The sequence below is a fragment of the Glycine soja genome, chromosome 20 (genome assembly GCF_004193775.1).
Source record: "Glycine soja cultivar W05 chromosome 20, ASM419377v2, whole genome shotgun sequence".
NCBI lineage: Eukaryota > Viridiplantae > Streptophyta > Magnoliopsida > Fabales > Fabaceae > Glycine > Glycine soja.
In genome coordinates, this window is record NC_041021.1 from 43,173,092 (window position 1) to 43,188,422 (window position 15,331).

The 15,331-nt window shown below is 32.4% G+C and overlaps 2 protein-coding genes across 2 annotated transcripts; one reads left to right on the forward strand and one right to left on the reverse strand.

Annotated features, from left to right (window-relative positions):
- Nucleotides 1–4,071: 4,071 nt before the first annotated feature.
- LOC114402551 (probable membrane-associated kinase regulator 5) lies at nucleotides 4,072–5,773 on the reverse strand. The gene is made up of 2 exons (XM_028365174.1): nucleotides 4,587–5,773; nucleotides 4,072–4,481 (listed from the first exon to the last, which is right to left on the reverse strand). The coding sequence occupies exons 1-2, from the start codon at nucleotides 5,512–5,514 to the stop codon at nucleotides 4,423–4,425; spliced, it is 987 nt and encodes a 328-aa protein (XP_028220975.1). The 5' UTR covers nucleotides 5,515–5,773; the 3' UTR covers nucleotides 4,072–4,422.
- A 5,577-nt stretch (nucleotides 5,774–11,350) lies between these two features.
- Nucleotides 11,351–14,275, forward strand: LOC114402901 (reticulon-like protein B1). The gene is made up of 5 exons (XM_028365587.1): nucleotides 11,351–11,701; nucleotides 12,818–12,998; nucleotides 13,198–13,339; nucleotides 13,593–13,662; nucleotides 13,782–14,275. Exons 1-5 carry the CDS (start codon nucleotides 11,500–11,502, stop codon nucleotides 13,940–13,942), a joined length of 756 nt encoding a protein of 251 aa, XP_028221388.1. The 5' UTR covers nucleotides 11,351–11,499; the 3' UTR covers nucleotides 13,943–14,275.
- The last annotated feature ends 1,056 nt before the right edge of the window (nucleotides 14,276–15,331 follow it).

Below are 15,331 nucleotides of genomic sequence, written 5' to 3' on the forward strand. Positions count from 1 at the left end.
TTCATCTAAAAAAATTAATGACATTTTCATCCAACAAAAAATCACTGACATTTAGGTCTTTTAACTTATTGATATTTTCGTCCAATTTATTCAACATGACCATGTTGACAATCAATTTTATGACAAATTCATTTTTCTGTGTCACGTAGGTTATTTTATTAACGGTAACAGACAGAAGTTAACGGCTAGATAAATTTGTCACATTTTTGGGACTAAATTTTGAATTTTAATCTTTCGGGAATGAGTTTTGTCAACAATTTATACATTAAAAGACAAAAATAAATATTTACCCAAATATCATTTATCTTTCGGTTGTTTTTTATTTTTAAACGTGTACATAAGAAATAATAAAGACAATAAAAATTTATAATAATAATAATAACAACAACATTTTCTTAAATAAAAAGAAAATTCCTACACTCTGTGCTGCTTAAAAAATATATCAAACAAACTTAATATTGAGGCCTCATTTATATATAAATTATCATTATATCTACATTGCTTCGCACCAATATCTCGGATCAGCGCAAGTTTCTTCAAGGTTTTGAAAGAACAAAACATCACCAATATCATCCCATAACAGTTTAATGTAACTAAGGGACCACACAGTTCAGTAAGTTGCCTTGTGCCTTCTGCTTAAGTGTGAAGTCCCAGTGCACTTGGTATGGAGGGCCACGTTTGGTTAATTTGGCATGGTTCTCCTCACATTAATGTGCCTTTGAATTTTGGAAATACTAGTACACGGCAAAAGCCATAGTCCTCAATACACATTTTGACCTCTACACAATTACAAAACAGTCTTTTTCCTCACCTACAACCCACATTTCAAACATCAAGATCTCAAATCATCCAACCTCCATAATGTCTAAGATATGAGTTTGAAATTTGCAGCCTAGATAATCATGCCATACCGGTAGCAGTGCGAAATGTGAATGCTTTTCTACATATATAGCATTACCACCTAAACCCAGTTGATTGCTTAATTCAAATTCACAATGATACAAAACACAATGTGTGTCTATATATATGTATTGGTAGATATATAAATTTGTCAATGTATATTCACTTGCCTTTTATAAATTGTATTTTGGCAAGTTGTTAACTCCCCTTCATATAGAGTACGTGCTAGCTATTCACTAATAGAAAATAAAATAAAAAAGTGTATGTTGTAATTAATGAGTAAAAGAATTATATCAGTGAAAAGTACTTTAATGTTCAAATTATCAAAACTCAATATTGCAAGTGCTGAGGGTAATAAATATGTGCTTGAAAATATTGAGTGCAATTCTTATTAGCATATTAAATTGTACAAGTAAGTATAAAATGAAAAGTTTAAGTATATTTTTTCAAAGGACTTGTGCAATATTTGATAATTTATTCACTTTTTACTTGCTAGATAAAATAGAGTAAATTTAAATTAACATTGATTATGGGTTGAAGTTAAAGTGAAAACTTAAAATAAAACTAATAAAAGGATTTTTTTTAAGAAAAGATTTAGATTGCAAACAAATGTTGTGAGAAACGATTATAAAAAGCGTTGGGGTTCGACATCACTATATCACTCTCTTATGCATACACAAATTATTAATCAATGTTTATCATTTCTTTGTTATCATCAACTCATAAAAATACCTAATCCATAATTCCTAACAAGAAAAGTCTAAGTCTCTTGACTAAATTATCAATCCCTTACATAGCTTAGTCAAATTATTTGCTTTAAGAAAATGAGTCAAAGGTGAATAATGGGTCTTGCTCTGTTTCTAGCAATAATACTCATTAGGTGCTCTTCTCTGATTCATAATTCAAATACATTTTCCAATCGCATTTAAACCATAGAATCACGTCAAAGCAAGCATTAAGCAAAGAAGAAAAACACATAACGGTGAGTAATAAACATGTATTAATAACTCAAAAGATATACATGAGTTTGGGTTTAGTTACACCAAACCCCAACAAGATATATATACATCACATACAAGAGCAACTTTAGTGCTAGATCTTGAGCAAGGATCTTGAGCTCAAGATTTGATTTTCACTAGATCTTCCAATAAAGGAGTTGGACAAATCTCCAACATAGAGAATGTGTTCTTGTACAAGACCCCTCAAGATCTCCACATTGTTAAAAAAATCTTTTTTACTCTCTCTCCTTTATAGCAAAACGCGTGAGGAGAACAAAGATCAAAAAATCAGATAAAAGGAGATGAAGAACGAGATGAAGAAGAAAGCAAAATACAGACCAAAATAACAAATACAACAAAAAAAATAGACAAAAATAGACATACCGGTGGAGGGGAAGGGGGTGGTTTGCAGTGGAAGGAAAGGGGGAAGGGGGTGAGCTGCGAAAGAGGGGACGGAGGCAGCTGCGAAGGACGAAGAAGGTCATGGTAGAGGAAGAAGAAGAAGAAAGAAAGAAGCAGCATATGAGGAAAAAGAGGAGAAAAAAAAAAAGGAAATAGCAACGTGAAACGAAAGGGAGAGGAGAAAAAATATTTAAATTTTTTTAATAAATATTTAAAAGTGAGATTCATATAAGACGTATAAAAAATTATCTAAGATCATAAAATAAGATTTAACACGAAAATTTGAGAAAAATAATAAGATATTTAATCCTACTTAATACAATAAAATCTACTAAAAAATGATATAAGATTTCAATTTCAATTTAGAATTTAGCTGGAAGTTGCTCTAAGATATGTTAAAGTACAATCCGAAAATTCAACATTCTATTTATCTTCCGCATTAATAACAGACTCTCACAAAATGGACCACTATCGAGCTATTACTAAGCCAGTAATATTTGACCATTAATAATAGTATATTTTCTAATCTTTTCATTATAACTTTAAATATTTTTAAAACAAATATTAGATAATAAATAAATATATTTAGTAAATTAAAAAATATATAATTTATTTACTTTATTCTATATAATAAATAAGATTTATAAAAAAAATATAATAAGAAGATTTAAAATTATCTTTTCATTTAACCCATCAAAGACATTCTGGTCTCTGGACCAATTTCATATAAATTGTCAACATGGCTGGACACAAAACTGACATCATTATTCTAATTGGACTTTGTAGCGGGAGTAATTCTAAATGGCAAATAGCACAGGTTAAAAAGGTATAAAAAAAAAAAAAAGGTGTTTATTGAGACTTGTAAAAAGGCAGTGACTCAAATTTTAACTGCACTTCCATATAATTTATAATAAAAATTTGGTTAAATGTTGTTTTTAGTTTTTTATCTTTTAAATATTTTTTTTATCAATTTAAATCGATTCAAATTGGATTTTTATTGTTACTGTGTCGTGACTTCCCTTAACAACAGACTTATGATACTGTCATGATCTTTGTTGAAGCTACAAGCATACGACAGTACTTTCATCTGCCTCGCAAGCTTCTCTAATCTCGTCTCCAACACTCTCGCTCCCTTTCAATCGCTCACTTCCTTCAATTCCTTCTCACATTTCTTCCTCGTTCCATAACGAACCTATATTGTCGCTCAGCTCACGCATCTAATCCGTCGATCCTTCTATTTGTGCCAAATTCGTTGCTAGGAAAGAGGATTATGGTTTGTGAAGGATGAAACTAGTTTTGAAAACGTGAAATCAAAATTCTAGTTTGATTATGAAAGTATTGCAAGTCACAACATCAAACAAGGTCTCATTGAAGAAGCTTGAAAACGGTCATGAGATTGGGATTTAAATTCTGGACTGGATGAGCGAAGCATGATTGAACTTAAAAAATGGCTTATTTTTGTTGAAAGTTTAAAGTAGACATTGAAAACTTAAAACTTTTTTTTTTTTAATGTTGAAAGTGGCGTCTATGTTCTTTAAAACATAAAAGATTAAAACAAACTTTATAAAATTATTCCAGCTTAACACCTTAACCAGAGATCTTAAAATGGAACCTAGATATACTAGCACATTAGATACTTGGAGGGGAGTTCTATTTAGTTATTTAGTCTAAACATTTACGGGAAATTAAACTCACTGGTGTCTCAAATTAATTTCACAAAACCCTTGGCAACAAACCACTTCTCTTGCATCACTTCTTTGAGATGTCAATAATCACAATGAAAAATGTTGTTACCTTGAATCATTTGATGGGCTCAAATCAATACAAAAAAATAAACCTCAAGCAGAGTGCAAAGTGCAAAACCCATACACAGCACATCAGACATAGATACAGTAGAAGATCCCTTTGATTCTTTTCATAATGCCCCATTAATTTACATTCACTGACCACCAGGGGAGGGGAGCCTGCCCCCAACACTCTGACTAATCATCACACCTATTCCTCTCATCTCTTTCCCTTTTCTTTACAAATTACAATACACTAAAATAATACAAAATTAACATTTTTTTTCTCTTATCTTCTCTATCATCTTCAGCTTCTTTCACAACAAAAGTCCTCAAGATTACACTTTTGCCCCACGTTCACCATCAAATGATTTTCTCACCGAATACATTGATCCTTCTGCAAATAATTAAATCATATTAAAACTACGTTTACAAATCATAAATCATGATAATTAAAACTAACTAAAAATTAAAATGTAACATTAGTGAAAGAAAAAATTACCTCTGGAGTTGAAGGACCTTTTGCAGTGAAGAATGGCGCTTTGGATCCCATCAAGCTGCTGCTGCAGCGTATCATCGCTCCTCTTCGCCGGAGAACCAACTCCGACCACCGTCGACGACGCCGACCTACTCTTCCCCAAATGCTTCGAAACCACTGTCATCCCCTTCCCCTGTTTCTCCGTTCTCGAAGAAACAGAGGCCACCGACGGCGACGATGACGGAGACGTCGCGAAACCCTCGCCGGAGAATCTCACCTTGTCACTATATCTCTTCGAAACTTTAACATATAGCGGCTTAATCAGCTTCAGGTACTTCCGCAACACCTCCTTTGAAAACCGCTCCGGCTTGGGTTCCTCGTAGCTCAAACCCCGAACCTTGCTCCTTAAGCTTCTCGTGCTGTTGTCTCTGCTGAGCGCAGGAGAGGAACGAAAATCGTCGACGCTTAGCTTCACCGCGAAGACTTTTGTTTCGTTAACAGAGTGCTCCGTTTTCTGCGGAGGAGCTCTATTTCGTTTTCTGAACATGAAAATTCTGAAGCTAGGAGCGGACCTGAGAAGTGCAATGGGGGACTGAGGTTTGGAGATAGGTTCGATTGGGAGGACCTTACGTTTGGAGATAGGTTCGGGAGGAGAAGACATGGGAAGCGGTGTTTTTCGCGGAACGTCATTGTCTATTTTGCTGAGTTCGTCATCTTTGGAGCAAATACTTTTGAGTTCGGTTGTTGTTGTTGTTGTCGTTTGTTTTGGGTCGTCGTCGATTTTGGTTGTGGTGGTGTTTTCTTTGTTGTGGAAATCGTGTAGCGTGAGCTCCAAGTCGAAGAATGAGTCTTCTTCGTCGGATTCGGTGTCGGTTTCTACCACGAGGTGGGGTTCGGAGGTTGTGGTCGTGGTGGCGTTTCTCCAGAACTTGAGGAAGTTCAAAGCATCCATGAAAGAAGAAGAAGAATCTAGAGAGAGAGAGAGAGAGAAGAGTGTTCCGATTTTGGGTGGAGTTGAGTTTTTGGTTTTATAGGGACATTAAGGTGAATGAACAAAATAAGATAAGATGAGAGAGAGAGAGAGGGTTTAGCTTTTCACTTCGTTTAATGGCGCTTGTATAAGCATTGAATACGGTGCTTTCTTCGGGAATCAGAGCGGGGGTTTAGCTTTTGCTTTTTGAAGAGAACCGTTTTGCTTTTTGTTTTCATTTTGCTCTTTTATTTCCACGTTTCTAAAATTGATTGTTTTGTTTGTGTTGTGACCATCTGTTGGTGAGAGAGAGAGAGTAGATAGAAAAAATTAAAAATTTAGGAAAAGGTACTGAGTAATGTACAGTGTCTCTGACCTCAGTCCTTGGACGCATACAGAGTCATGAACGAAGCGTTTCAGTCTTCATCAGAGTTCCACAGGTAAATTTGAAAACTGAGATTTGTTTGGCCCACTTCTGATCCCACCATCAAATACTAATCTCTGCTCTTATATATTCTAGTCCTAGCTATATCTCTGCTTCACAGTGATATGATGCCATTTTTGGGTTAAAACTTTAAATATAGGGTTATTTTATGTTTAGGTATGGGCTATAATTATCAAACTCAACCCAACACTTCGATTAAAAGTATACCTATTTGATGAGATTTTGAATGATTATAAGAACATTTTTGTTAAACCCTATGTTTAATTTATTCGGGGTACTCTATTAGTAATTTTAATTTTAATTATAGACAAATCATTTAAAACAACTTATTATTATAATTGATTTTTGTTCTCTTTTTAATTGAGCAAGGAATTGGATAAAAGATTGGAAGTAGGGGATAGTAATGTAGGTCTTAAACTGCATGCAGCAGATGCTATTTCTGATGGAGAGGGTTAGGGGATGGTGATAGGAAACTTCCAAATAGGGGGAGGGGAAGAAAAGGAAAAGAAGGAAAGAAAGGGAAAGAGAGAAAATGCAGAGCAAAGGACTCATAAAAAAAAAGGGGGGGCTCATAAAAAAGAGAGAAAATGCAGAGCAAAGGAAACGTAAGGGCTATCAACTGCTGCTTTACCTTTCTTTCTTTCTTTACAGAGAGAGACCAATTAAAAAGAGCAGCTTTTAGGACGCATGTTCTGCTGCTTTTAGGACCCCATTCTATGTGACTACACCTATGTTTGAAGAGGTCCAAGTCTTTGTGCCATTGAATGAGCACAAGGGTCCAAGTCTTTTGCCTCAAAAGGTTTGACTTGTAACAACTCCGTTTGGCTACTCTTGCACTCTTCTTTTTTATTGGGTTGAAAAAAATGCTTTTAAAAGGTCAGAAAAATTGATGGGAAAAAAAATAAAAATGGATGATGTAAAAGAACTAAAGAAGAATTATAAATTAATAAATTAATCAGCTACAATTTGGTATTTTGATGCAAAAATATGAATGTTTGGACTTTAACGAATTTCGTGTCCATGAATTATGCACATACAAATGTCAATTCAAAAGAATTGTCTCTAACTAGGTAGAACATCATTCTTTATTTAATTAGCGGCTACATAATTAGCGGGACTTAAGTAGGAATACTAAACCAACCTATTATGTTATGCAGGACAATTTGAGCACATTTCCAAATCAATTTGTACACCGCAGCTAATGAAAACAATGTTTCAAGCATCATGGCTTACTTTTATATATATCCTCCATACCTGCCTGAAATTATTACAACTTGAAATTGTTAATAATTTTTTTCTTTCTAAGGCTTGGGAAATTCTAAGGGATTACATAGGGTTGGTCCCGTATCTAGTAGGGGTTATTAGCTGTTGCGACACTGTTTAATTCAATCAGAGACAAAATTTAATGAATATTAAAAAAATGAAAGTATCTAAAAAAATCTCTTATTATAATTATACAATAGTCATCAAAATCAATCATTAATTGAGAAAAGGGAAAAAAAATCCCAGAAAGTGAAAGATGAAAATGATGGAATCGTATATAACCAAGAAATAATGTTTTTGGTGTAACAAAACTACAAAAGAAAAGAAAAAAGCAAGACAAATTTTAATGCATTGTAGTACCATTGTATGGACCTGAACTTGCATCACCTAGTGTCCTACAGATCATAACCCTAAAAGCTGCATTATGTGTGCGCTGTGTGCATACTTGGAAAGAATGCTGATCTTGCGTAGTTTGGAATATTTTGTGGTCCTCATCGAATTGCTTAAGTGTTTTTCCTTAAGATTCTCTCTGATCATTGACAACACGGAAAATCACTATCTTAACTGCTTATCAATCTTTTACACAGTCACACGGCCTTCACAACAAACAAGCTAAAACCATAACCAAGCTCAAATTTACATCTGAAAGGTACCTTTCAAGTTTCAAAAAGGGCTCTGAGCCAGAATATTGAATTATAGTGACACCTAACCCAGAAAGATATTTATATATATCCTAAAACTATGTCTTTTGTTACCAAGGTGCAGACTCAATAAAGAGGAAAAGAATGTAATCATTCATAAGATTCTAATACTACAGGGAGATATTCTGATATTCATTTGACTGGTAATAGTTTAAAGTAAGTATAATTGCATTGCATGATGGTCGTATTAGAATTGGATAAGAACAAGGAATTGTACCCAGTGTAAAGGGTGTGTGATGTTACATAAAAGTTTTATTTTTTCTTATCCCCTCACCTCTTGCCAATTTCAAAAGGAAATCTGTCTGGTTTATGGCTTGCACGACATGAGGTTGATTCCTCTTACTTCGGCAGAATTTATTGCTGAGTCTACGAGGATTGAATATATTTTTTAAGCTTACTACTATATTATGATATGAGATCATAAGGACATTTTGTTTTGTTCCGTGATTTATTTATTTATTTGTTTTTGTTTCTTCCGTACGCAAAAAACGAGAGTGGCCTTTTTTAAATCTTACTCCGCATATTTTTAACATAACCTGAACTCAAGGTTTTTAAAAATAAAGTAGTTGATGTTTCTTTTTCTCTAGATGTAGATTAAGCTTCTTTCTTTTAATGATACTACTGTTAGTTGCGAAAGTAGATTCACTCAACGAAAATTTGGTGTGCTGATAAATCTTAATTATTATGAGAAGACTCTTTCAAAGCCTTTGTGATTTGTAGCTTAAACTCCGTAATTACAACCCAGACCCTTGTCACAAAATTACTATTTTCTTAACCCATTGCTATTCTCTAGGTCACTTTCTGTACCAATAATGAATTTAGCAACTTTACAATTTGTACCTTATCTAGGAAACACATGCGTACAAAATTGTAATTGGCATTTTTCTAGACGAATGATCGTAGAAGTTAAGTTAAATCGGTACCGGTTAAATTTGAATTTCCAACATTCAATTTGAATTTTGTAAAACTAACATTGTTCCAAATTCTTAACTTTCTTGTTCAAATTTATGGTCGCCAGTATGGCATTTGTGTGTTGGTTCTGTTCCGGTGGTTGGGTGTAGCACTTTCTGTCGCTATTAGGACAATAACAAATGAATCAATTGGTCAAATGATTCTTCCTTGCAGAAATTTCTAAGTGGGGTCTTCATGCTCCATAATAGTGGGGGCAAGAACAGGATTTGCAACCATAAAGTTTTGTGTGGTTTTCAGCACCAAACTAAAATAAGAAATTAGAAGCTTGCCAAGTATTGTAGAGAAATTCGTGTCTTTGCATGTATATATATAGAAAGGAGAATATAGGTGGGTGGAATTGATATTTTGTGTATGTTCCATTTGGTAACCTCCTTTGACTGGATACTGTGAGAACTGAAAACATGATGATCCTTTTTCACTTAGATTAATGCGAATTGGGTATGTGATTTGAGATGAGCATGGACAAGTCATGCATGATAACTGTTAAAAAGGGGCTTGTAAAGAAAATTGAATTAATCATATGAATAGTGGCTCTTTGGAGCTTGTGGAGACTGGAAGATATGTGATGGAGGAGATTTTGTTTTAATATTTTGGGTGAGGCGTGATAGAATAGATGAATTAAATACAAGAAATAGGATCATTAAGATGTGATGGAAAAATTAATGAAGGGAGACTATGAATGAGTGGAAGGATTTTTAGAAATTTAGAATATGGTGTGGAGGCGGCAGGTTAGGATATGGCACCATGTGGGTAACGCACCAACTACGACTAGTATTACATTGTGTACTCGTAATTGGTCAAAATAGAAGGAAAAAAAATATTTGCTCACGAATTATAATTTATCAAATTCAGTGTAGGATGGATAATCACCCAAGAAAGATTGAAATGTGAATGGAGATTATTAGCTTGCGTTTACTAGCAAGTGACTATGATTTATGAAGCTGGCAGCTTAATTTCAGAGCCATATATGGTTATGAGACTCTCATGTCATTTTTGTTTTTTAATCAACGGATCTTAAATTGTCCCAATCATGGCAATAAAGAAAAATTGCTTGCTGAAATATAGTAGTTCAGCCTACTATTAACCTATTTTTGTCCAAAGTTTTTATCACTTAAAATTTAAAACTCACTTTAAAGTTAAAGTTTAAAATAGAGATTTTAAAAATAAATAAAAATTATATAATAGTTTTAGCTTAAAATTTTTTCTTTTAGTTTTAAAATTTTTTATTAGTTTCATAGGGAGCTGAGGCAGGAGAAAAGTTAAGGTGTGCAATTTATTTTTAAAACTATTTCACTTAACTTTTTTTTAAGCTTTACCTCCCTTTTCATAAAAATGTAAACAACTGAATTTTTCAAGACTTCTTTTCAAATATATTTAACCTAAGCCTGCTTTTAAGGAGAAAAAAATAAAATACAAAAAAGTGGGGTGAAATACTAGTTTAATATTGAGAGATTTTAAAACAAAAGATCTATATGTATTTGAAGAAAATAAAGAGATTTATTTTTATATGTGCAAAAGCGGTCAAACAAAAATGACCTCAGCCTACTAGGTGACCAAAAAAAAAAAACAGAGAACATGTATACTCCAAACTTTGCTTGGAACATTTTACAGTAAGTCTTCTTTATAATAACTCTAGCAAGAATCATTTATACTATTCGAATCATTTTAAAAAAATAGAAAAAGATATAAATTTGAAATTAAAAAAGGAAAAATAAAACTAGGTTATTAGAGTATCTCAATTGAGGATTTTTTGAAGTATTTGTTAAGTGAAAAAATTATTTCTTATAATTTCTTTTTCATTAAAAAAAATTTATAATTTATATAGCAATAGGAGTTTTTTTAAAAAAAATAAGATATATATCTTCTGAAAAAAATTACAAGAAATTGTTTCTTATGAATAAAAAAATAATGTTTATCTAACAAATAATAATACCATAATTAAATGAAAATAAAAGTGTAAATTTCTTTAAAAATTTTAAAATTTATTACTATCAAAATAAAATTATGTATGAATTTTTTATAATGATATAATACTTTAAAAATAAAAAAATAATATAAATATAATAAAAATAACTTAAAAAATTCACTTGCAATAGAGATATTCTTAATAACAATACATCTCCAGCATTGGAAAGGAAAGGTCGTGAGACATGATGAATATGGCAACAGTGCAAGCATTGAAGATGGCAGTCAAAAAGAAAACAATGAAATGGAAACCGGCTAAATCCTCCTCTGTCTAAGTTGACCACTTTTGTTTTAATGCCTATTGCATCATGCACGCTTATAATTAAGTAACTTTAATATAAACTTTAGAACTTTTTAGCAATTATCATGCCTTAGTCATGACTTTTCCCTTAATTTTTATAATGTAATTGAGAGTTTAATTAACTATAATAAAAATAAAAAAGAAAAATGAGTGGCACACTTGAATGGTGAAGAGCTTATTAAACTGAAGTGGAAAGATTTCCGTTATTCATTCCGAGCTTGAGGCTCAGACTCAACAAACCGAGAAATATAAATAGAGGCGCTTCAGTGAAACTCGCTTCTCTCTGCGACTCCTTCCTTTCTTCAATTCCTCCCATATCCATGGCGTCAGGGGACACAGATTCCTTCAGCGACAAGGTAGAAGAGAATTTCCACCACCACAACAACTCCGATTCCGATTCCTATTCCGATTCCGACGACGACCACAACAAGAGGCCGCCGCCAAAAACCACCGGATCCACCAACGTTTACCGCCTCTTCGGTCGCGATCAGCCCGTCCACAAGGTCCTCGGCGGTGGAAAACGTAACTCCATCGCTAACGTTTCTGCATTCGTTATTTTTCTTTGCGTTTCTCGTTATTATATATCTTCTCGCGTTATTCATTAATCACCCTTGTTTTGTTTTTGATCGGAGAAGTTACGCGTACGATAGAAAACTCTGGCGTCGAGCGTCGTTTATGATCTAAGACTGGCATTAGAAATTAGAATGTTGTTTAGCTTATCATATTTCAATGCATGACTATGTTTGTATTGTTATTGATGATGGCAGTGTTCTGTTAATCGCGTTTGATATTAATTAGTTTGATTATCTAGGCGAGGCGCATAAATGTTAATTGTTGTTAGATTAGATTAGATATTCCCGAATGCTTGATTTATATTGAGTTTGGATTGTTATTGTACCACCGTCGTGGTTATAATAAAATCTATTTAATCAGCTCATTTCTTTAATCAATTAATTTATCATTTAGGCGAGTCATAAACGTCAATTATTCAGTTTTGTAGTAATTGCTTTCAAAGTTATATTTAGATCATTTTTAATTGGCTGATGAGATAAATTTTCTGCCGATAATATATATATATATATATATATATATATATATATATATATATATATATATATATATATATATATAAATTTACGAGAATACCAAAGTTAAAATTTAATTATGAAATTCACATTTTGCATAAAATGTTATAATGTAGGTTGTTGTATTAAATAGATTTGGATTTTTTTTTTGTTGTGTAAAACCGTTGGCATAAGTTTTTACTTGTGAAAGTATATGGAACATATTGTCAAAAAATACGATTATGATGAAAGGAACATTGCCTGGTGACTTTAATTTGGAATATTATAAAGAGACAAGATTTTGCTCGACAGAGTGAATTTCTTATGTTCCATTCTACTCTCTTGAAGAAGGTTGTTTGTGAAACCTTTTGACATTTTGCTTCATTATTCCATATTGCTGCACCGTGGGGTTGGCTTTTAATGATAGCCTACACTGTATTATTGGAAATGAATTTGGAATTTATGTGTCGACTTTCTGTAGAACAAATTCCTTCTGATAAATAAAATCTATTCACTTTTGGAATTAAATCCAATCCATCTACTCATTATGTTGCATTACATGTGTCCCTTGCAGCTGCTGATATTTTACTATGGAGGAGCAGGAGAAGCACTGGAATCGTACTTGGTGCTGGCACTGCCTTCTGGATTTTCTTTGAGTTGATGCAATACCACCTCATAACTTTTATTTGTCATTTATTGATTGTGTCTCTGGCTGCACTTTTCTTGTGGTCCAATGCATCTGTCTTTATCCACAAGTAAGCCATTTGAAATTTTATACTGTTTTTTGTCGAGTTAATTTGGTGTCATTCTTCAAAATATATATGGGTGAAAAAAAAAACAGGATCTTTACCTGTAAAATTCATGCATTAATTTTTCACTCCTAATAGTAAAATGCTATATCTTGTATATCTTAATATGTGCACTTCCTTTTGGTCTTGACATTTTCTGAACTAGGTCTCCACTGCACATCCCGCATGTAGCACTTCCCGAGGAATGCGTTCATCAGGTTGCTTCTGCTTTAACAATTGAAATTAACCGAGCCTTCGTTGTTGTGCGGGAAATCGGAACTGGGAAGGATTTAAAGAAGTTTCTTAGCGTAAGTTGATTAATTCCTTCCTTCATCCTTTGTGAAGCTCTAATTCTATGATAAAATCAATCAAATTCCAATAGATTTCTTTGGATTTTGTGAGAAATTGAGGTTCAACTGAAATTCACGTATATTCATACGATATTCAATTTGGCACAATGTTTTACGTAGTCTAGTTTAGTGGTTACGTTTGCCTTCACACAGACTTTGTGCAGACAGTAGCAGCTGAAGTAGGACTAAGGTTTTTTTGTCCTGTTACCAGGTTATTGCTGTATTATGGGTTATCTCGGTTATTGGGAGTTGGTTCAACTTCATGACCTTGTTTTACCTATGTAAGACTTCATGCATCATTGCTCCCATTCTTTCCATTGTTACGTGTCTTTATGTTCTATGATTAGAAGGCTATATTAATGGTATTTTCCTAACACTGAATCCATTTGGGATGATACAGTCTTTGTGTCACTGTTCACATTGCCACTGCTGTATGAGAAATATGAAGACCAGGTTGATGCATTAGGTGAGAAGGCAATGATTGAGATCAAAAAGCAGTATGCAGTGTTTGATGCTAAGGTTTTGAGCCAGATACCAATAGCGGGCTTTAAAAAGGATTAGAATACATCATCTATCAAGTTATTGTTTACTTAAGGTGGAGATCTGTTTTGTTCAGATGTCAAGTTTTAAGTCTTACCGAAATCCCTCTTCCTCTTTTAGTTTTTTCTTTTCTTTTTCTTTTTTCTTTTTGGTGAATCTTTTAGTTAATTGAGTGAAATATAGTTTGAGGAATAAAAGTCCACCTAGTCCTGCCTTTATTTTTTAGGATTATCTTGGATTATTTATGTGTAGCCCTAAATTAAATATCAAAAGGCATCATCATTTTGTTGTATACATTGGCTTGATGCACGTGTACCCCATGTCATCTAAGGAAGTGCTTCCCAAGTTCTGTAATTGTTTTTTTTCTTTTCTATTTGTCGCTTTTGTGTTTTAATTGTTTGGGTTGCTCAATAACAGAACTTCCTTACTTGGAAATCGATGACAATAAAATTTAAATATATGATGAATTTAATTGACTGAATTAAAATGCCGGCTGGTTATTTGATGTTTTTTTTGCTATCCATGATAATAATTTCGGGGATATATATTGCAAATTTGTTTCACGGGTCTGCCAAAAAAAGAAGGAGAAATGAAAAGAAACGAAAATATTTCACAGGTTCATCCCTTTGTAAGCCTCTATTTTTTAAAAATTTGTTTCTCTTTTTTTATATTTTTTTCTTTTAATTATCACTTATATTAACTATTTTTTATATTAAAATATCCTAACAATAAATTATATAAATTAACAAAATCAACTCATTTCATCTGTTACGAAGAAGATGACTAATATACATTAATTAACTAATTAGTAGAAATTAATTAAGTGAAATGATGAGTGTTAATAGTTTTTAGATTAATTATACAAAAATAATACAAACATTTTAAAATGAGTTTAATGTTCATCTACTTATAATATAAAACAGATTTATATTGTCAACCAATCAAAAATTAATTTTAATATAACTTTTAAAGTATAATTATTAGTTAGTATAAAAGTTAACATTTTATCAAAAAAATTATTATACATGATAATGAAAATTTGTTATTTGATAATAATATAAATCTATTTTAATTATATTGTGAGTGAGTGCATAATTTTTTTTGGGAATATGTAAAATATATTATATATTTTTTAATCAAAATAAAGGCCAAAGGGAGATTGAGGGAACAACAAATTTAAATTTGAATTTTTTAAAGGATGAAATCAATTCAAAAGAACTTTCTTTATTTTTTTAAGGAATTGACATCTCAACTATGTTTATATTGCATAATATGCTAACTTGTCTGCAAGCATTATCTTTCTGATAAATGTGAGTGATTTTAAAATTAATTTGGTTAGTGTGCTTTATACAATTCATCCAACAGGTATAAAGAGACCAATGCACATATTTGGGATGTCTATATTATCAT

Excerpts from the sequence above, each read along its gene's own strand:
- LOC114402551 (XM_028365174.1), bottom strand. The coding sequence starts at position 5,514 with ATGGATGCTTTGAACTTCCTCAAGTTCTGGAGAAACGCCACCACGACC. Across the intron at positions 4,482-4,586 it reads AAGGTCCTTCAACTCCAGAG|AAGGATCAATGTATTCGGTG; the intron begins GTAATTTTTTCT and ends AATTATTTGCAG.
- LOC114402901 (XM_028365587.1), top strand. The coding sequence starts at position 11,500 with ATGGCGTCAGGGGACACAGATTCCTTCAGCGACAAGGTAGAAGAGAAT. Across the intron at positions 13,340-13,592 it reads ATTTAAAGAAGTTTCTTAGC|GTTATTGCTGTATTATGGGT; the intron begins GTAAGTTGATTA and ends TCCTGTTACCAG. Across the intron at positions 13,663-13,781 it reads CATGACCTTGTTTTACCTAT|TCTTTGTGTCACTGTTCACA; the intron begins GTAAGACTTCAT and ends GGGATGATACAG.